The sequence below is a fragment of the Erythrolamprus reginae genome, chromosome Z, assembly GCF_031021105.1.
Source record: "Erythrolamprus reginae isolate rEryReg1 chromosome Z, rEryReg1.hap1, whole genome shotgun sequence".
Taxonomy (NCBI): domain Eukaryota; kingdom Metazoa; phylum Chordata; class Lepidosauria; order Squamata; family Dipsadidae; genus Erythrolamprus; species Erythrolamprus reginae.
Window position 1 is genome coordinate 152,184,617 of NC_091963.1, and position 20,958 is coordinate 152,205,574.

The 20,958-nt window shown below is 51.1% G+C and overlaps 1 protein-coding gene across 1 annotated transcript in view; it reads left to right on the top strand.

Annotated features, from left to right (window-relative positions):
- Positions 1 to 19,735, top strand: part of ZAN (zonadhesin) — a 49,446-nt gene extending 29,711 nt beyond the window's left edge. The window contains exons 20-38 of the mRNA XM_070728736.1: positions 433 to 638; positions 1,588 to 1,732; positions 2,232 to 2,476; positions 3,409 to 3,573; positions 3,770 to 3,897; positions 5,152 to 5,423; positions 6,929 to 7,137; positions 8,722 to 8,863; positions 9,349 to 9,599; positions 10,532 to 10,661; positions 12,492 to 12,690; positions 13,396 to 13,557; positions 13,676 to 13,806; positions 15,318 to 15,517; positions 18,391 to 18,529; positions 18,669 to 18,869; positions 18,970 to 19,081; positions 19,587 to 19,639; positions 19,728 to 19,735. Coding sequence (XP_070584837.1) covers positions 433 to 638; positions 1,588 to 1,732; positions 2,232 to 2,476; positions 3,409 to 3,573; positions 3,770 to 3,897; positions 5,152 to 5,423; positions 6,929 to 7,137; positions 8,722 to 8,863; positions 9,349 to 9,599; positions 10,532 to 10,661; positions 12,492 to 12,690; positions 13,396 to 13,557; positions 13,676 to 13,806; positions 15,318 to 15,517; positions 18,391 to 18,529; positions 18,669 to 18,869; positions 18,970 to 19,081; positions 19,587 to 19,639; positions 19,728 to 19,735 — 3,098 coding nt within the window. The remainder of the gene's footprint in view (positions 1 to 432; positions 639 to 1,587; positions 1,733 to 2,231; positions 2,477 to 3,408; positions 3,574 to 3,769; positions 3,898 to 5,151; positions 5,424 to 6,928; positions 7,138 to 8,721; positions 8,864 to 9,348; positions 9,600 to 10,531; positions 10,662 to 12,491; positions 12,691 to 13,395; positions 13,558 to 13,675; positions 13,807 to 15,317; positions 15,518 to 18,390; positions 18,530 to 18,668; positions 18,870 to 18,969; positions 19,082 to 19,586; positions 19,640 to 19,727) is intronic.
- The last annotated feature ends 1,223 nt before the right edge of the window (positions 19,736 to 20,958 follow it).

Consider the following 20,958-nt stretch of genomic DNA (forward strand, 5'->3'; position numbering starts at 1 on the left):
ATAGAATAGAATAGAATAAATATTGGAATGAAGAATAGAATAAAATATTGGACCAGAAGAGAAGAGAGAATATATATATAGAATATAGAGTGGAGTGGAGTGGAAAGGGGGAGGAGAGAAAAGGGCAGGGCAGGGCAGGGGAGGGCAGGAGAGGAGAAGAGAGGATAAATGGAACGGAATACAATATTCCAGTAGTATGGAATGGAGTACATTTAATATCACTTTCAGTGTATGCCAACTGGCATACACTTCACTGCATGCAGCCCTCAAAGGCTCACCGCCACCTCCAATACACACCCACGACAGACGAAGCAATAAGTAAATAACTGACATAAAAGGATGCATATGCTCACAGCATGAATTATTCTACCACACAGCCAATCTTTTCTGCCTCTCAATCTCCCACCCCACATCTCTCTCTTCTCTCCCCAGCCCTCAACTGTCCCCCCGGAAGCTCCTACAACTCCTGTGGCCCAGCCTGCCCCGCCACCTGCTTGGACCCTGAAGACCAGAACAGCTGCCCTGACCTGCCCTGCGTGGAGGGTTGCGTGTGTGACTCAGGCTCCGTCCTCAGCGGTGACCGGTGTGTGACGCCCAGCCAGTGCGGCTGCACCGATGCCGACGGGCACTACCACGTGGTGAGAAGGACTGGGAGGAGTCGGCAAAGGGGTTAACTTGATTCTCAAGGCCTGGGTCCGTTGTGGAAAACCTACGGCACGCGGGCCACAAGTGCCAGTCGGAGCAGTAGTGAGTTCCTACCGGTACAGTTGAGACTGGTAGTGAATGGTGCACTACACGCACAGCTTATGTTCTCCTGCACCTGCACATTTGCGTCCCAGCATATTTTTGTTGCGTGTAGATGCGTGTAGATGCACAGAAGTAAAATCTCACATCTCACAAGGCCCGTTTTCTGCTCTCCCCAAGCTCCAGAGCCTTTCTAGGAGCTTTGGGAGGGTGAAAATGGCCTCCCCACGCAGAGGTCCTCCGGAGGCCAGTAATGGCCCATATCCCAACATGACACGGACCATTTCTGTCCTCTGGAGGACCTCCGGGAGCAGAGGAGGCCATTTTCGCACTCCCCGGGCTCCTAGAAGAGCAAAGAAATGGAACTTACCGTCCAACTGGAAGTCAGCAAATGGAACCAGTAGTGGCTACCAATACAGCAGAGTGCACGCTCACGCCTCCCAACATATCTCGCTGGGATGATGCTAGAGACCTGAAGCTGCACACGCAGTATATCGGTAGCGGCAGTGGTGGTAACCCCCACCAGCTTATAACGCCCCCAACAATCCAGGTCCTCATTTGACCCACCTCAGAAGGACGGAAGGCTGAGTCAACCTTGAGCCTGGTGAGATTCGATCCACCAAACTGCTGGCAGCTGGTGATCAGCAGAAATAGCCTGCAGTACTGCGCTCTAACCACTGGGCCACCGAGGCTCCTGCTGTTATGACCCAAAGGGCTGCAATGACACTTTGAGAGAAAGAGAGAGAGAGAGAGAGAGAGAGAGACGAGCATAGTACCCACAACAATGCCACCTGATCAGTTTCTCCTCCTCAATGCCCCCGCCCTCCCTCTTTCCATCTTCAGGTTGGTGACAGCTGGATGGGCACCTCGGACTGCACCCAGCGCTGTTCCTGTGCCGCTGGCAACCAGATCACCTGCCAGGAATGGAGTTGTACCCCGGTCCAGGAGTGCCGCCCGGTCGAAGGCCTGCTGGGCTGCCAAGACACAGGTGAGATCTTGTTAAAGAGTGTGCACAGCAACCTCTGAGTTATCAAGGATGCACATGGCACATCCTTGATAATGTATAAAGTAGTATTTAGCAAATATTGTGGTCAAGTTGAACAGTCCAGTCATACACAAACATATCAGTCAATAACTCTCAATACATTAACAATACTACAAGCCTTGCTAGTCCAGCTTACAAATACATAAACCAGCATCGAACATACAGTTCTTACTATAGCAATCAGCAATACCAAACAGAGAAATAATAGAGACACAAAGAGAGAGAATCACTTTTCTGGCTCCCTCTTGTGGCAGTCTCCAACACTAACTCTCAAAGCTATAATGCTTCAATACATACAAGCATTCATTGTTAGCTTGTTTATATATTGCCAAATCCAAGCAGTTACATATATAATACTAACAGATCTCTACCTGTGGTCAATGGCACTCTGGGACCCCTGCTGGCCGCTGGAGCTCACCTTTAACTCTTCTCTTCTCTGCAGGAGTGGCCACTTGCCATGTGGCCGGAGACCCCCACTACTACACCTTTGATGGCAAGATGGTCTCCTTCATGGGCACCTGCACTTATACCCTGGTGGCCCTGTGCCAGCAAGACTCTCGCCTCCCGCTCTTCAACATCACGGCCAAGAACGAGGAGCGTGGCCAGCCAGAGGCCTCCTACCTGCGCCACGTGACGGTCCACCTACAGGGAGCCACCATCACCCTGCAGAAGAGCCGGCGGGTGCTGGTAAGGGTCCTGCTGGAGTGGGAGAGATGGCGGGAGGCAGGGGTGGGTTCGCTTGCACCCGTGTCGTATGGCCATGCGCCAGGGGTGGATTCCTAATCCTGCAGTTACCAGTGCGCTGCGCACGCGGCTTTGCTTCTCCTGCATGCAATATGCACCACAATGTTTTTACTTTTGCACATCCGCAGGAAACAAAATCTTACAAGGGGACGCACGCACGCATAAGGTTTTGGCGTTTTTACTTCCGCGCATGAGCAGAAGCAAAAACTCACCGAAATCTCTCTTGTGTGTGCATCTCCTCACAACATTTTGCTTCCTGTACATGCACGGCAAAAACACACTGGGGCACGCACGCTTACATGCAGGCGAAGCAAAGCTATGCACGCCGTACCAGTAGCAGCCCACTACTGGCTTGCACACGCTTCACACATGCGGACATTCACAGTGGCAAAGAATCCAAAAACATCCCCCCCCAAAAAAGCCAAAAACAAGAAGGCAACGCATGCGAAGTGCCAGAAACTTGACTTCTGCATTTGCGCAGAAGGGAAAACAGAAACCTGGGGGGGGGGAAATTGGGAAAAAATTCCCCCCAAAAATCCAAAAATATCCCCCCCAAAAAATCCAAATAACGATGGCAGCCTCCACGGACTGGCACTAACTGATCTGGTTCCATGATGTCATCATGACATCACCAGCTGTTTGCTACTGGTTCAGGCGAACTGGTCCAAACTGGGAGGAACCCACCTCTGGCGGGAGGGCATGAGCCATGGGCCTCGGAGTCCCTGCCTGTGGGAGGACCACAATTCGCCCATAAAAGTGGGGGGTCGTCTCCTACAAATTAAGACCTCTTGTTCCTCCTTTAACATCTGGACCCCCAACTCACCACTCAGAGAAATGGCTCAGGCTCTCCCTCCCCCATTTGACCCCCCCCCCAGATCGATGGGCAGCGTGTCCGTCTCCCCGTGGAGGACCGCATCCCGGGGGTCTCCATCGTTCCCAGGGGCATCTACGTCGCCATCGAGACAGACTTTGGGCTGCTGGTGAAGTTCGATGGAAACCATCACTTGGAGATTCAGCTGCCCGGGACGTATTTTGGGAAGGTAAGCCTCGCGGACTGCTTCGACCTCAGCCTCGGTTCCTGACCCCTCCACTCAACTTTCCTGGCCCTCTGAAGCCGGGAATTTATTTGTTTGTTTGTTTTGTCACATACGTATGGGTGGTATACAAAGATATAACAATGTTTATATACATGATACTAACTCCTGCTCCCATCAAACCCATCCTCCTCTCTCCCAGGTTTGTGGCATGTGCGGTAACTTCAACAACCAGAGTGCCGACGATTATCAGATGCCAAACGGACATTTGGCGGTCAATGACAGCCAGTTTGGGAACAGCTGGAAAGCCCCCGGGGATGGTGATGTTGGGTAAGTTGTGTGTGTGTGGCGGTGGGGAAGATCGGGAAGTAAACTAAGGTTAAGGTCAAGACAACCTTTATGTATGTACCTACACCCTAACACCGTCATGCTGAAACTATGGCACGCGGAGCCATATCAGGGGGCACGTGAGATGTTGCCCTAGGTCAGCCCCAGTGCGCATGCGCAGGCCGGCCAGCTGATTTTCGGCCTTGGGGAAGGCTGCTTCACCCTCTGGACGCTTCAGGTAAGCTTCCCTGAAGCCCCAGTGTGCCAAACAAACACCCCACTCCCATGGACAAACCGGAAGTTTGGAAAACGCTCCTCCGGTTTGCCTGTTGTGGTATTTTTTGCACTCTGGAGGATTCAGGGAAACTTTCTGAAGCCCCAGAGTGCAAAAAACAGCACAATGGGCAAACTAGAGGTGCGTTTTCTGAAATTCTGGTTTGCCTGTTGTGCTGTTTTTCGCACTCTGGGGCTTTCCTGAACCCTCCGGAGTGCCAAAAACAGCCCTTTGCAAACCAGAAGTGCGTTTTTCCAAACTTCTGGTTTGCCCATTGGGCCGTTTTTTAAAATATTTTTTAATTTTTTTTATTTATTTATTAGATTTGTGTGCCACCCCTCTCGGTAGACTCGGGGCCGATAAAGACAATAATAAAACAACATATAACAAATCTAATATTTAAAATAACTAAAAACCTTTATTAAAAACCAAACATACACACAAATATACCACGCATAAATTGTATAGGCCTGGGGGGAATGAATATCTCAATGCCCCCACGCCTGATGGCAGAGGTGGGTTTTAAGGCGTTTACAAAAGGCAAGGAGGGTGGGGGCAGTTCTAATCTCCGGGGGGAGCTGTTTCCAGAGAGTCGGGGCTGCCACAGAGAAGGCTCTTCCCCTGGGACCCACCAAACAACATTGTTTAGTCGACGGGACCCAGGGAAGGCCAACTCTGTGGGACTTAATCGGTCGCTGGGATTTGTGCAGCAGAAGGCGTCCCGGAGATATTCTGGCCCAATGCCATGAAGGGCTTTATAGTCCACGTCCCAGGCTTCAGTGAGGGCTATGCGCATTGCAGGGATGGTGGAGGGAATGTGCATGCACTGTGGCAGCGTGGAGGGGTTGCACATACATGGGGAGGGGAGGGAATGGGTGTTGGCACATGCACGCATGCTAGCACATCCACACACACCCTTTAATGTAATTCTAGAAAATAAAATCACAGCCTCTTTTCCCCCCGTTTCTTTTCCATGTGGACAGCTGCCAGCCCGATAACCGTCCGGATTTGAACCCCAGCTGCTCGGACCAGGAACTGGAGCGCCTGAGCGCCTTGTGCCTAGAGATCATGGCGCCCAAGTACCAGGCTTGCCACTCCCTCATCGAGCCGAAGCTTTTCTTCCAGAACTGCCTGTACGACATGTGCCAGTACCAGGGCATGAACTCGGTCCTCTGCGACAACATCCAGGCCTACGTGGAGGCCTGCAGGAGCTACGGCGTGACTGGCATCTCCTGGAGAAACAGCACCTTCTGCCGTAAGTGCCCAGCGGGAGAGCGGGCGGGGGCCCCCAAGGGCCACACGCGCAGGAAGAACCCAGCAAGCGAGGCAAAGGATCAGAGGGGAATGGGAGGGAGGGCAGTCGGGAGACTACGGCCAGGCCGGCATTCCTAATTACCGCTCCGCACCCAGATCCAGGGGACCGGTGGACGTGCACATGCATCCGAGTAAGATTTAGCTTCTGCGCATAAATCTTGTGAGGGGAGGCAGGTCCCTGTGAGATTTTTGGGGGGGGGGGGGTTCAGCAAAAAAAAAATCGGCAAAATCTCTCTCTCGAGCACATCCCCTTGTAAGATTTTGCTTCCTATACATGCGCAGAAGCAAAATCTCACTTGGACGCACTCATGCGCACACACCGGTCGTCTGGAGTTGCGTGTGCAGCTCCATTCTCGCTACCAGAGCTATGTGCGGCCCAGCGAAGGGATGCTCGACCTACCTCCTAGCCGTGCGCCCTCCAGGGCCGTGCAATGGTAGGAGGCACATGGGCGTCCACACACCCGATGGGCACTCCCACACGAGATTTGGCTTCTGCGCATGTGCCCCAAGTGAAATCTCACGCAAGGACACAGCAAACTCTCTTAACGAATGTTTCCCTTGGCAAGTTAAATTTCAGTCTCCGTTGTGGTTCCAACTCAAAGGCTACTCGCACCTAAGTTAATAATGTACATTTTGGGTAATCATCGATTTACGACTATTCATTTAGTGACCGTTTAAAGTTACAACAGCACCGGAAAAAAGTGATTTATGATTGTTTTACACACTTCCGACCATTGCAGCATTCTGTGAGCAAAAATCTGGGTGCTTGGCGATTGTAGTGTTAAGTTAGTATTTATTAGATTTTTATGCCGCCCCTCTCCAAAGACACGGGACAGCTCACCACAACAACAATACAGTACACAGAATACAAATCCAATATTAGATAAAAAATGAAATTTAAAACCCATAGATATTAAAAACAATCATTACTGCATAAACACACCATTCCCATGTATTACAGTCAGGAAAAAAGGTGGTGGTGGGGGGAAGGGATAGTTATTCCCCCCATGCCTGACGACATAGATCAGTCTTCAACATCTTGCGGAAGGTGGGAAGGGTAGGGGCAATTCGAATCTCCGGGGGGAGTTGATTCCAGAGGGCCGGGGCCGCCACAGAGAAGGCTCTTCCCCTGGGTCCCGCCAGACAGAATTGATTCGTCGACGGGACCTGGAGAAGGCCAACTCTGTGGGACCTAATTGGCCCCTGGGATTCGTGCGGCAGAAGGCGGTCCCGGACGTAGTCTGGTCCGATGCCATGAAGGGCTTTGTGTCATAAATCGAGGACTACCTGTATTGATTAGCGTAAAGCCCCTCCGCAACCCACACGTGGTTGACGAGAAATATCCTCAGCCGCGTGGTTCAACACACGGGGAGGAATCGGTTTCTGCTTCCGAAATTAACCGTTGCCTTTCTGGCCTTCTCTCTCTCTCCTCTCTTCCGGGCGCAGCTCTTCCCTGCCCACCAAACAGCCACTTCTCCGAATGCGCCTCTCCCTGTCCGGCCACCTGCTCCCACCTCCACGCCCCCGCCATCTGCCACCACCCGGTGTCCTGCGTAGAAGGCTGCAAATGCGACCGAGGCTACGTGCTCAGCGACCTCACCTGCGTCCCCATGCGGGAGTGTGGATGCCAGGACCCTCAGCAGGAATACCACAATGTAAGTGGGCAGGGGGCTTGTGCGGGACCGAGGGGCTCCCGCCTTCTATGCAGGGATGGGCCCTTCCTGGAATGTGTAGGTGCTACGTTCCAGTAGTGATTGTCGAGATGCGCGATCCCGACGAGTGAGATTTCATAAATTTTTGCTGGTTCTTTTGCTTCTATGCACCGAGATCTCACTCACGCACACACGTCCTCGTGCAAGATTTCACGTGCTGTACATGCGTAGAAGCAAAATCTTGCACCAATGGGCACATGCGCACCTGTGACGGCCTCGGAGGTTGCAACGGTAGCGTTGAAGATGGCAGTCCATCCCTACTTCTATGGGCAGCGTGCCACCCTCAGTGACCAAGAGCTAAACCTGGCACCAATTAGCTTTTGTTGCCACGATCCAAGTAGCCACAAAATTATTTGTTTATTTGTTTATTTGTTTATTTCTTTGTCTATTTATCTATTTGCTTGTTTGTTTGTTTTTGTTTATTTATCTACTTGTTGGTTTTGTTTGTTTCTTTGTCTATTTATCTATTTACTTATTTACTTATTTGTTTTTGTTTATTTGTTTATCTGTCTATTTGTCAGTTTTGTTTATTTGTTCATTTCTTTGCCTATTTGTTTGTTTTATTTGTTTATTTGCTTGCTTATTTACTTAATTACTTATTAAATTTAGATGTCACCCAACTCCCAAAGGGCTCCGGGCAGCTTAACAATGCCAACCGGTGGGACCACGGGGCAGAGCCTTCTCTGTTGCGGCCCTGGACCTCTGGAACCAACCCCCCCAAAGATTCGTACCCCCCCCCATTCACCTCACCTTCCGAAAAGCATTGAAAACATATTCATGCCAGCAGGCCTGGGGCTGTCGAACAATAGATCTTCAATCTGGCCAGTAGTGTGAATGTGTGGTGGCCGTATGTTGTTTATATTGGGGTTTAATTGGTATATCTTTTTATATCTGTCTGTCTGTCTGTCTGTCTGTCTGTCCCAAATCTATTCTCTCTCTCTCTCTCTCTCTGTACCTATCAGATTTCTATGGCGCCCTTCTCCTGGGACTCAAATTACAATTATAATTTATAATTATTTTATTGTTATAAGTCCCATTGGGATTGGGTGGCATAAAAGTCGAATCAAATAAGTTTGTTTGTTTGTTTGTTTGTTTGTTTATGTATATATGTATGTATGTATGTATGTATTTATTTATTTATTTATTTATTTATTTATTTATTAGATTTGTATGCCGCCCTGAGTCTGCTAAGGAACGGCGACCCATAAATTCAAAAAACAAATGTATAATAAATAAACAACAATAAAATCTTAAAAACATCTCAAGGGTCAAAACAATTTAAACCCATATGTATCATTCCGTGGCTGAAATCTCGACGATTACAGCTGTGAGCTCCACAGCCCCAGGCCTGCCGGAAAGGACAAATCTTGGCTGCTTTGATCACCTGGTGGTTTTCCATCCAGCTACCCACAAATGCTGAGGCTACTCGGTGTTCTGGAACCAGCCGGGGATGGTGGGGGCAGTCGAGCGTGGCATCAAGCCGGCCAGGGATACCCTGAATCCTCACCCGCTGCGTTTCTTTTTTAGTCTGGAGACTCCTGGGTGACGAGCGGCTGCCAACAACACTGCACCTGTCTCAGCGGACAAATCCAGTGCGAGCCTTTCCGCTGCCCGGTGGGGTCGCAGTGCACCACAAGCAACCAGGGCCTTCACTACTGCCAGCCCAACAGTGAGTCCACGGGATCCACGGGATTATGGAGGATGGGGAGCAGTGATGGCCTGCTACCGCAACGGTCAAGTCCTACGTTCTGGTAGTGATTTTAGGGCATTTTGCACAGCTGTGGGGCCCTGATATACATCCATGCACCCGCGCATGAGATTTCACTTCTGTGCATGTGCAGCAAGTGAAATGTTGTGTGAAGATGCTCGTGCAACATTTTGGTGATTTCAGCCAAGTTTTTGCTTCCCTGCATGCCCGGCAGCAAAAATGTTGGTGATAATTGCCGAAATCTCGCTCATGCACACATCCTCATGTGGGATTTTGCGTATTGTGTATGTGCAGAAGTGAAATTTCGTGCAGACACACCTGCCAGACGTGACAGCCTTGGAAGGCACACCACTAGCACCGAAGATGGGAGGCCTTTGTCGGTGCGGAGGTCTCCGCGTTGCTCCCCACTCCCTCTCTGCCTTTTGCCAACTCTTTTTCTCCGGCAGCTTTCCACCAGTGTGTGGTCTCAGGGGACCCCCACTACCGGACCTTCGACAACTTTGTCCACCACTTCCAAGGCCGGTGCACCTACACCTTGACGCAGACACTGGGGCGAGACCTCAAGGGGCTGGAACCTCTCTCCGTGGCCGGCCGGAACCAGCGCCGATCCATCTTCCACCGCGTCTCCTTCCTGCGTGAAGTCTACGTGGAGGTGCTGGGCTTCCGGGTGACCCTAATGCCTGGACGCCAGTTGGCGGTGAGCAGCCAGGAGAGACGATGCACCGGAGGATTGGGGGGAGGCTTTCGGCAGGACTTGTGCTTCTTTCCAGCTCATCTCAGTTCTTGGGATCTTGGATGGTCCTGACCCCACGATTAGCCCTTCAAGGAATAAGTCCCCCACACCTGAATTTGGAAAGTTTCAAAACATATTATTCTAATATTTGATAAAGTAGAAAGTTTGCCAAATGCAGCGACCAGCAAGAGATTTTTTTTCCGTGTCAGCTAATGATCATCTGAGAACAGATATAAAGTTCAAAGTTAATTCTTCTTTGATATCATAGCTAGCATCTTCACACTGATTCACTTGAATCGGCAGGCAGCCCAGAGATGAGAAGGTCCTTCTAATAAACTCATCAGTTCACATCAAATTCCGACCATCTGTCACTCAGATTATACAGTTGACTTCCGCACTCACTCATCACAAGACTTGCCCTTATATAGCCAGAAGGCGTGCCTAATTGTTCTCTAGATCTAGGATCACGCATAGATCTTTTCCTGGTCAACCATTCCCGCCTGCTAATACTTCTGTGCACTCTGGCCTTGGGAAGAACCTCTTCCTCTTCTCCTGAGTCACCCCTGGGCACCTCTGGAGGTGCCACGGATCCTGGTTGGCTTTCAGCTTCTGACTCCACATCCTCTCCGACTTCCTTGATATCGGACTTGGGTGCCAAATACACTGGCCTAGGATACCAAAACACACCCGTCCCTCGATCCTCAGAATCCATGATCAGCTGAGCAGGACACGGAGGGGCCACAACACTCCCCAATGTGAATGCCCCCATCCCAGGTCCACTCAGAAACTGGTCTTAGAGACCCATGGCCTCCGACTCTCCTCCTCCTCCTTCTATATGGTGCTTTGGGGGTACTTTCCTTTGACCCCCCAAGTGACAGCTATGCCTTTTCTTCCAGGTCAACGGCGTGAGGATCACTCCTCCTTACTCCCCCACGGAGGGGCTTCAGATCACCCAAAGGGGCCGCAGACTGATTGTGGAGACCAGTTTTGGCTTCTCAGTCTCGTTTGATGGCAAAACTGTTGCCGGTTAGTATCAGCTGGGGAGGGAGGGAAGGGGCGGGATAGATGCATCTCCCTCGCCAGCTGGACACTAACTGGACTTTGGCTCTCGGAACGCAGCTTCTGGCAAGGGATGCCCTCCTTTGGGGCAGCATTGTGGGGCAGGGACAGTTTAAGAGCAGAGATGGGTGTTTGTTGTGAACTTTGCGAGTCCCAGTGAATCTATTTGTGACTATTTGCAAGACCGCCTCCTGCCCAGTAATGGCCTGCTACCAGAATGGTAAGGTGCTACGTCCTGGTAGTGACTTTGGAGAGGCGTGCATGCCCCCCCCCCCCCCGTGCCCCCTGCAAGATTTGCCATGAAATCTCATGTGTAGAAGCTCATGCGAGGGAGATTCGGACAATATCCACCGATTTATTTGCTTCTGTGCATGCGCAGAAGCAAAAGAATCAACAAAAATTGCCAAAATCCTTCTCGTGCATATGTCCTCACCTGAAATTTCACTTGCTGCGTATGTACAGCAGCCAAATCTCACACTGATGGACGTGTGTGTTCTCACCGGACACACACACCCCCGCAACGGCCTTGGAGGCTGCACCTGTAGTGCTGAAGACGGCAGGCCTTCGCTGCTCCTACCGCATCCCTCCCAGCGACCAATAAGGGTTTCCCCAGGTCCCATCAGCTAAACTATGTCGGCTGGTGGGGCCCCCAAGGAAGAGCCTTCTCTGTGGTGGCTCCAGCCTTATGGAGCCTGCCTCCGGAGATTCATATCCTCCCCACCTTACTGGCCTTCCGCAAAGCTGTCAGCCAGCCATGAATGATGAACAGTAGCGAGAGTATATGTGTTTTAATTAATTAATTAATTAATTAATTAATTAATGTTTTATACTATTCATAAACAATTGGGAAACAGAGTACAAGCAACAATTAAAGTTGTACAGTCATAAGTGGGCGGAGACGAGTGATAGGAACGATGACAAGATTAATAGTAATAGTAGTGCAGCCTTAGTGAATAGTTTGATAGTGGTGAGGGAACTATTTAACAGAATGATGGCGTTCCTGTGTCTAGTTGTCTTGATGTGCAGTGCTCTGCAGCATCATTTTGAAGGTAGGAGTTGAAGCTGTGAGGCGTATGGAGATATTTTCATGGCCCTCTTTTTGACTCGGTCCTCAAGTGAAGGCAGGTTGGCAGCCATTGTTTTTTCTGCAGTTCTGATTCTCTTCTGAAGTCCGTGTCGGTCTTGTTGGGTTGCAGAACCAAACCAGACAGTGATGGAGGTGCAGATGACAGACTCAATGATTCCTCTGTAGAACTGGATCAGCAGCTCCTGGGGCAGTTTGAGTGTCCTCAGTTGGCGCAGAAAGAACATTCTTTGTTGTGCTTTTTTTGATGACGTTTTTGATACTAGGTGTCCATTTTAGATCTTGCAATATGATCTAGAAATTTGAAGGCCTCTACTATTGATACTGTGTTGTCTAGTATCGTATCTTATGTTCTTAAGAGGTGGTAGGGGGGAAGGTTTCTCCTAAAGTCTACCACCATTTCTATGCTTTTGAGTGTGTTCAGGTCCAGATTGTTGCGGTCGCACCACAAGATTAGTTGTTCAACTACCTGTCAGTACGCAGTTTCATCATCGGCCGATCACTGTTGTATCATCTGCGAACTTCAGTAGTTTTAACAGCAGCTTGTATCTTCAAACGGTCATGAAATAAATTCATTGTAAATCGAGGAGAAAGCGCAGGGGCTTGGATGAAGGGGTGATGGGGTGACCTACACAGAGACCCCAGGCATGAGACCTAGGGTGAAACGGGTGGGGGCCTGAGCTTAGCATCCTTCTTTCTCCCTGGATCTCCAGAGGTTGTCCTGCCCAGCACCTACCAGAAACGAGTTGGCGGCCTCTGCGGGAATTACGACGGCAGCCGCAAAAATGAGTACATGAAGCCAGATGGGACACTGGCTCGGACGCTCAACGCCTTTGGCAACAGCTGGCAAGTTTCGGTCAAGACGAAGGAGCTGGACAGAGGCAGCGGGCACCTTGGCCCTGCCAGAGTCAGGTCAGCTGGGGGGGCACTGTGGGAGGCATGAAAGAAGGGTCCCGGGAGGAAAGACAGGGAGGGTCCTGGGCCCCAGGAAGAATCAAGTAAGGATCAATCAATCAATCAATCAATCAATCAATCAGTGCAGGAAGTCAGCAAAGGAAACAATAGCTGGAAACTAACCAAGGAAGAAGCAAGGTGGGATTTAAGGAGAAACTTCCTAAGGGAGAGTACAATTAACCAGTGGAACTGCTTGCCACCAGAAGTTAGGAGCTGGAGGGTTTTAAGAAGAGACTGCATAGTCCCTGTATAGGCCGCAGGGACATCAAACCTTTTTTGGTTTGTGTGCCACAAGGGGTGTGTGTGTGTGTAGTGATGGGCCACTTGTCTTACCTCCTACGAGCACACTCGGAGGCCATCGTGAGCTTATGTGCAATGATCGGATGCCCGCGCACCCGTTGGGATGGGTTTGTCATCTGTACATGGGCAGCAAGCCAAATCTCGCACGGAGATGTGCAGGCGAGTGAGATTTTGTGCGATTTCCACCTACATATTTGCTTCCGCGCATGCACAGAAGCCAAAAAAACCTGGTGAAAATCACTGAAATCTCACTCTTGTCCTCGCGCAAGATTTGGCTTCCTGATGGGTTTGTGAGCACTCCAAAGGGCCGTTCGCTCCGGGCCCCGGGTGCGAATTCTGAAGCCATCTTCTCTTTCCCGACAGACGACAGGAGCCGGAAGAAGAGCCCGAATCGGGGTTCGAGATGGACTGCACCCCAGACCAGCTGGAACTCGTCAACAGGACCACATCCTGTGGGGCATTGTCGGACCCCAACGGTCCGTTCTCAGCCTGCCATGCCGTGGTGCCGCCCGGCCCTTTCCAAGAGTGAGTGACGGTGTAAGGGGAAGGTCCCAGGGCGAGGCCGATTCTCTCTCTCTCTCTCTCTCTCTCTCACACACACACACACCGGCTGCGTCTAACAGCTTTCCCTTTGGACCGGCAGGAGCTGCATCTACGACATGTGTGCCTTGTTTAATGACACGGAGCTCCTGTGCCAAGGCCTGGAGGCCTACGCCCAGCTGTGCCAGGAGCAGAAGGTGGTGCTGGGGCCCTGGCGGCAGAAGATTGGCTGCTGTGAGTACCCTGGGACCCGGCATAGGGTTTGGCATCAATAGAAGGAGGTTCCCCAGGGTGGCATCGTGCCACACGCCTTGCTTTGCCCGCTGCCTCTCCAAATGAGCTAAGCTACAAGGTCCTTGGCTTATGTCCCTCTCCGGATATATTGAGAAACGCAGCAGCTGGACAGGACTTGTCTAGGCACCAGGATTTATAGTGTGGCAATTCAGGAACCAGTTAAGAAAAATAACAAAGACTCTTTGGTAGAAAAACAGTAGTAAACAATTTTACTCTTTCAGTGCAAGCAAAATTTCTTCTGCCTTAGTCTTCTATTTATAGGGACAAACTTTGCTTTAACTACATGCAGTAAAGTTTACTTACACGTCGATACTAAACCAAACCAGGTTTGTCCGTATCGACACCACAACTCTAACTCAATACTCAACTCACGCTCAAACTGCTTCAGCCAGCCAACCAACAATCACCTAAAACACCATCACCAAACCCATTGTAAAGGTGCTTTACATTTTATAATGCTCTGGCCCAATCAGGTTGCAGTTCACTCCCTATGACTCAGCATTCATTACTGTTTAACATGCTCACAACCTTCTTTCACCTTAGATGGGAACATCATGGAATGTTCACCTACGATTGAGCTAATCCTTGACAGACCCCTTGTATGGACCCCCAGAAACTTCAAACCGTCACTAGGTTCCGACGGGACAACCCGGAGGTCGGTCCGACCCAGATTCGGCAGGTGCAGGAAGCAAAACTGGGCCGAAATCTTGAGAGGGGATGTGCGCGCGGGAGAGAGCAAAAACTCACCAAAATCTCTCGTGCGCACACATGCTCCCTCGGAAAATTTTGCTTCTGCGCATATGTGCAAATAAAAAAATATGAAAATTGGGGTGGAAAAGATGGCGGCACCCAAAGGGCATCCACCGGAACTGTAGCGCGCAAATTGCGCCACCCGGCAGCAGCTACCGGTGTGCATTCCCCTACCGTGTCAGTAGCAACCCACTAACTGTTTTGTGGCCAAACCCGTTAAGGTTCGCTTGAGGAATTTAGAGTTTCTATTAACGACCACTGTTAATGGCTGTCACAAAGTGATGACTGTGATGGGCAGGCGCCCTTGGGGTCGTAACTCGAGGACTGCCTAGACACCACCCTTGAATGGGGGGAGGGCGGCTTTGCGGAACAATGTGTGTGAGGACACAAATCCCTGTTCTTTAAATAAATTAAATTTCTTTCTTTCTTTCTTTCTTTCTCTTTCTTTCTTTCTTTCTCTCTTTCTCTCTCTTTTTCTTCCTTCCTTCCCTCTTTCTTTCTCTTTCTTCCTCCCTTTCTCCCCCTCTCTTTCTTTATTTCTTTATTTCTTCCTTCCTTCCCTCCCTCTTTCTTTCTTTCTCTCTCCCACTTTATTTTTCTTTCTTTCTTTCTCTCTCTCACTTTCTTTTTCTTTCTTTCTTTCTTTCTTTCTTTCTCTCTCTCTCTCTCTCTTTCTCTCTCTCACACTCTCCCACGGACAGCAATGGAGTGCCTGAACCACACCAGCTACCAGCCCTGCATGACCGCCTGCCCAGCAACCTGTGCCAACCTGGCTGCCCCGTCCAGCTGCGAGGCCCCTTGTGTGGAGGGTTGTGCCAGTGCCCCTGGCTACGTCTTCAGTGGTCTGGTCAGCGTCCCGTATGACCAGTGCGGCTGCTCCCACAATGAACACTATTACCAGGTAAGAGCCCCCTTCCTCTTCTCCTCCACTCCCCTCTCCCTTCTTTCCTTCCTTCGTTCCCTCCCTCTCTTTTCCTCCTTTCCTTCCTCCTTTCCTCCCTCTTTCTCTCTCCTTCCTTTTTTCCTTGTTCTTTCTTTTTCTCTTTGTTTCTTATTTCCTTCCTCCAAACTATCTCTTCCTTCCTTCTTTTCTATTTCACTGTCTCCCTCCCATCTCTCTTTTCCTTTCTCTGTTCTTTCCTTCTTTCCTCCCTCCTTACCTTTTTCCTTCCTTTCTTCCTTCCTTCCTTCCTTCCATTCATCCTTCAACCTATGTTTTCCTTCCTTCTTTCCACTCTCCTTACCTTTTTCTTTCTTTCCTTCCTTCCTTTCTTCCTTTCTTCTTTCTTTTTCTTTCTCTTTGCTCCTTCCTCCAACCCACCTCCTTTTCCCACCTTCTTTCCTTTCTCACTCTCTTTCACTTTCTCCCTCCTTCTTTTCTACTCTCTCTCTCCTTTCCTTTCTCTGTGCCTTACTTTTTCCTTCCTCCTTCCATTTTTCCTTCCTTCCCTCCTTCCTTCCTTCTGTCCACCCTCCTTACCTTTTTTCTTCCTTCCTCACCCCTTCCTTCCTTCCTTCCTTCCTTCCTTCCTTCCTTCCTTCCTTCCTTTTTCTTTATTTCCTTTTCTGTCGCTCTGTTCCTTCCTTCCTCCAAACTACCTCCTCCTTCTATCCTTCTTTCCTTTCTCTTTCACTCTTTCTCTTCTCCCTCCCACTCTCCCTCCCTCCCCCCATCTCTCTCCCTTTATTTATTATTTATCTATTTATTCGATTTCTGGGCTGCCCTTCTCTGGAGACTCAGGGCAGCTTACAACATAAAATAGATACATACAAATAAGACAGTAGAAACTGAAAATTAAATCTAAAAGTTTAAAAACAAAGTCCCTAAACATGCTAAAAACTAATTTACCAAACCTGAAAAACCCATTTAAAACAATTCACTCACATTCAACCTTGACTCGGTCACCAGATGGGCTGGAACAGACTCCCTCCCGCCCTCCCCCCTCCCATTTGAGGCTGGGGAAAATAACCCGACCCGAAGGTCCTTCCCGCCCCTTCCCCAATCCCCCCTCCCACCTGGAGCCCATCTTGAGTCGGCGGTCCATCTGATCGTTCAGGGCAGGGGTGGCTCCAGAGGCTGCCCCAACTGACCAAGTGACATGGGAGGCTGATGAAGGGGGGGAAGGGGTTTTAAGAAGACCCTGCCGAGCCTGACCCGTGTCGTGTTGGCTTTTGACTTGGACGACTCTCGGCCACATAGGGAGAATAGGAATACAGTGGTACCTCTATCTAAGTACACCTCCACTTGCGGACTTTTTTAGATAAGAATCAGGTGTTCAAGATTTTTTTGCCTCTCACCTGGAGAACCTCAAGAACCATTTTCCACTTAATAGCCCGCGCCTCCGAAACTGTAACCGGAAAAGGCAGGGAGAAGCCTCCGTGGGGCCTCTGTAGGAATCTCCTGGGACGAAACAGGGTCGGAAACAGGGCCGGATAAAGCAGGGAAAAGCCTCCGTGTGGCCTCTCTAGGAATCTCCTGAGAGGAAACAGGGGCTGGAAAAGGCAGGGAGAAGCCTCCGTGGGGCCTCTGTAGGAATCTCCTGAGAGGAAACAGGGTCGGAAACAGGGCCGGATAAAGCAGGGGAAAAGCCTCCGTGTGGCCTCTCTAGGAATCTCCTGAGAGGAAACCAGGGCTGGAAAAGGCAGGGAGAAGCCTCCGTGGGGCCTCTGTAGGAATCTCCTGGGACGAAACAGGGTCGGAAACAGGGCCGGGGTAAAGAGCAGGGAAAAGCCTCCGTGGCGCCTCTCTAGGAATCTCCTAGGAGGAAACAGGGCCTCCACCCTCCCTGTGGTTTCCCCAATTGCAGGCATTATTTGCTTTTACATTGATTCTATGGGAAAAATTGCTTCTTCTTATAAACTTTTCTACTTAAAAACCTGGTCATGGAACGAATTAAGTTCGTAAGTAGAGGCCCCACTATATAATGACATAGACAAAGGTAAGAAAGGAAACGTTGCTGGGGAGGGGGGTGCCTATTCCCCCATACTAGGCAAATGGAGACAATAGTCTGCGTTAGTCACCATGTCTGCGATGGACCCAGAGGAAGAACGGGAACAGGTGGGCAGCCGAGCGGCACGCAACGGGTGTTGTCAGCCGTCATGTCTTTTGGTGAGCAGAGCGTCAAGCCGGTGCAGAAGTTGGTGATAAATTAACGGCTTGCCACACTATCTATAGAAGTCCTGATGTCAATGGGAACTTGGGAGGGGGGATTTTCAGGAGGAAGCAGATACAGCCACAAATCCTTCTTTTGAGGGGTTCAAGGCCATCCTAGGCTAACCCACCTGGGCAGAAGCGGATAGAGGAGTGGCCACATTGGCACAACCTGAGTGGGCAACGTGACAAGTTTGTGGGGCAGGGGGGACGAAAGATGTGAACTTTCAACTGGGTGGGAATCTCAGATTCAGGCTTCCCGGCGTAGGTACCAGGATGGTTCTGGCAATAAATTGAGCAGCACTTTGACTTGGACTCTGATTTAGTTCGGATGGAACCGTGACAGCCAGAAATATAGGCCCCTCCCTCAACACCAAATGAATTTAGTTTTCTTTCCCAATAAACGCCCCTCCCAACTACATCTCCTTTAAACTCCATCCCCAGGTGTGCCTTGTGAAAGGAATCCTTCCTCATAAGCCAAACGACCCATGTTGCTCTCATCTGTGTGCCCTAGGATGAGGAGGGGGTGGGTAGCTTGGATCCTACCTGGAACTTTGACCCAGAGGGCATCGGATGGGGGGCAGATGTATTTCCCCCGTGGCACTGAGCCCCCCTTTTCCCAGATCAATGAGACCTTCATGACGGAGGACTGCTCCCAGCAATGTACCTGCCGCGACACAGAAGTCCTGGAATGCTCACTGGTCGGATGCAGCACAGGGAAGATCTGCACCGTGTCCAACTATGTCCATGGCTGCTTCCGAGGTGAGCAGGGCAGGGAGGAGGGCCTGGGGCAGTTGGTTCCCTGCGCTCTGTTGCTGCAGACGGTTCCTCACCTCTTGGGGGAGCCACGGTTGATACTGGCCACCTTTGTGCCACATCACGTCCATCTCTTCCTCCGCAGACAATGCCTGTCTCAACGGGCCCTGCCAGAATGAGGGGAAATGCGAGGTGACCCCGGAAGGTTTCAAGTGCCACTGCCTCGAGGGCTACATCGGACGCCTCTGCGAGGATTCCCCGTTGGAGAATTCAACCACAGCGCCGCCCCAAACCAGCGCCTCCCCCGTCTTCAGCACCACCCAAGTCAGCCAGATGACTTCCGCAGGTAGGCAGACCGCTGCTCTGCACTCCCTTCCCGGCCTGGGTCCCTCCACCCCTCCATTCCCTCCCCTGATCCCTTCTTTGCTCTCCTCCCCCCATTCCAGGGCCCCCCACCGGACCGGACTTGCTGGCTATCTTGCTGGGCGTCTTCATCCCCCTGGCCGTCATCCTCCTCCTAACATTGATCGTCCTCTGCATCTGTCGGCGACAGAACCAGTAAGGAGGGGCCTCCATCTGGGTGGGACTGCTCCCCCCCACCAACCACCATGGTGGTAGAGTTTGGGGAGGGGTTTCTGTAAGCAATAATGAGAATGATTGATGGCCTCATTAAAAAACACAGGGATGAGACTTTCTTGGGGCAAGAAAAACCTTTTACCAGTAAAGGAGGACATTTGTAGCTCGGGGTTGAAATGAGGGGGGTTCTTGGTGGTCTTTGAACTGGGTGGGTAGGGTTGTTGGAGGAGGAGGGGGGACATCATTGGGGCTAGAAAGGAGGAGCAGGAGGAGGAAGAGGAGGAGGAGGAAGGAATGGACTAGGGAACACCATCAGTTGCCCTGTTACTTACGAGTATTTTGGGTCCTGAAATGGCCCAGCTCAGACGTGAGCAGGGCTGGAGGGGAGGGTCTCAGATGGTGCAGCCTTTGTGGCCCAACCAGGGGGGGGGCAGGGAATTTCCCACCCCAACTACCCCAGACTCATTTGGCCTTTGTGTCTTTTCAGCGGGTACCGGTTGAAGCTGGAGGAAGACCACATCTCCATCATCTCAACCAAAGGTGAGCCCCCCACACCATCCAGACCCCCAACGGCTGGCACCCACCATGCCGGGAGCTGCTCCGACTGATGGACCCTTCTGTCTTTCAGGCTTCTGAGGACCCCCAAGAAGAGCCTCTCCCTCCGCCCGCCCCCCAATAGGTCATGGCAACCTCCTCTCGCCCTCACCCCGGTCTCTAAGGGGGACCCCCTGCCTCAACTCCGACCCAGGTCGATGGATACCACCACCGAGTTCTTGGCTATGGCATCCAGTTTCCTCCAGGATTTGTTGGGGGGTCCCTTGTGGTGGGCTTCTCTCTGCAGGAGGGAAAGAACTGAGGGAGGGAGGGAAGAAAGGCAGGGAAGGAAATAAGGAAGGAAGGAGGGAGGGAGGGAAGGAAGGAAAGGGAGGGAGGGAGGGAAGGAAGGAAAGGAAAGGGAGGAAGGAAGGAAAGGAGGGAGGGAGGGAGGGAGGGAAGGAAGGAAAGGAAAGGGAGGGAGGAAGGAAGGAAAGGGAGGGAGGGAGGGAAGGAAGGAAAGGGAGGAAGGAAGGAAGGAAAGGGAGGAAGGAAAGGGAGGGAGGGAGGGGAGGGAAGGAAAGGAAAGGGAGGAAGGAAGGAAAGGAGGGAGGGAGGGAGGAAGGGAGGGAGGAAGGAAGGAAGGAAGGAAGGAAGGAAGGAAGGGAAAGAAATGGGATTTAATTCATGGCACTACCTGAACTTACCTCTGTGGGGAGCCCTCATACCAAAATTCACCGGCAGCTGGAAACTCACCTGTACAGCAGGTGGATGGATTGGGCAGCAGGTGGATTGTGCTGGGCTCTCCCCTCCCACTTCCCCCCACCCCGAATTTCCCAGCATGCTCTGGGCCCATAGCAGGAACCCCTGATCTACCCTCCCTGATGCCGTTTGGCTGCCGGCTGCCTCTATCAAAGCCCAGGTCGAATCCGGGAATGGGCTGGCTGCCCCTCCATAAGTCACCGAATCTCAACCCTGACGGATTTCCGTAAGATGAGGAGCCAAGGAGTGGGGCCGAGGCGGAAAAATCCACCTTCCACAGCAGCCTTTGAGGGGGGGTCAGTTTGAAGTGCCTCTCCTACCCCCCCCCCCAGATGTGCTGCGATTGTCCCCCTGCGAGGGGCACACAGACCCATTTCTATCTCGGATGCCGACCTCGCCTGGGCTCCTCTCTATCTCCACTACTGAGCTACACCTGACGTGCATTGTTCTATTGTTGCATTTTTTTCCATTCCTCGACCACAAATGGTTGTGTTGAAGTATTTCTCTTTTTTATTGTTCTGCTGGTCAAGGACTCTTAATAAAGATAATGCCTTTAAAAAAAT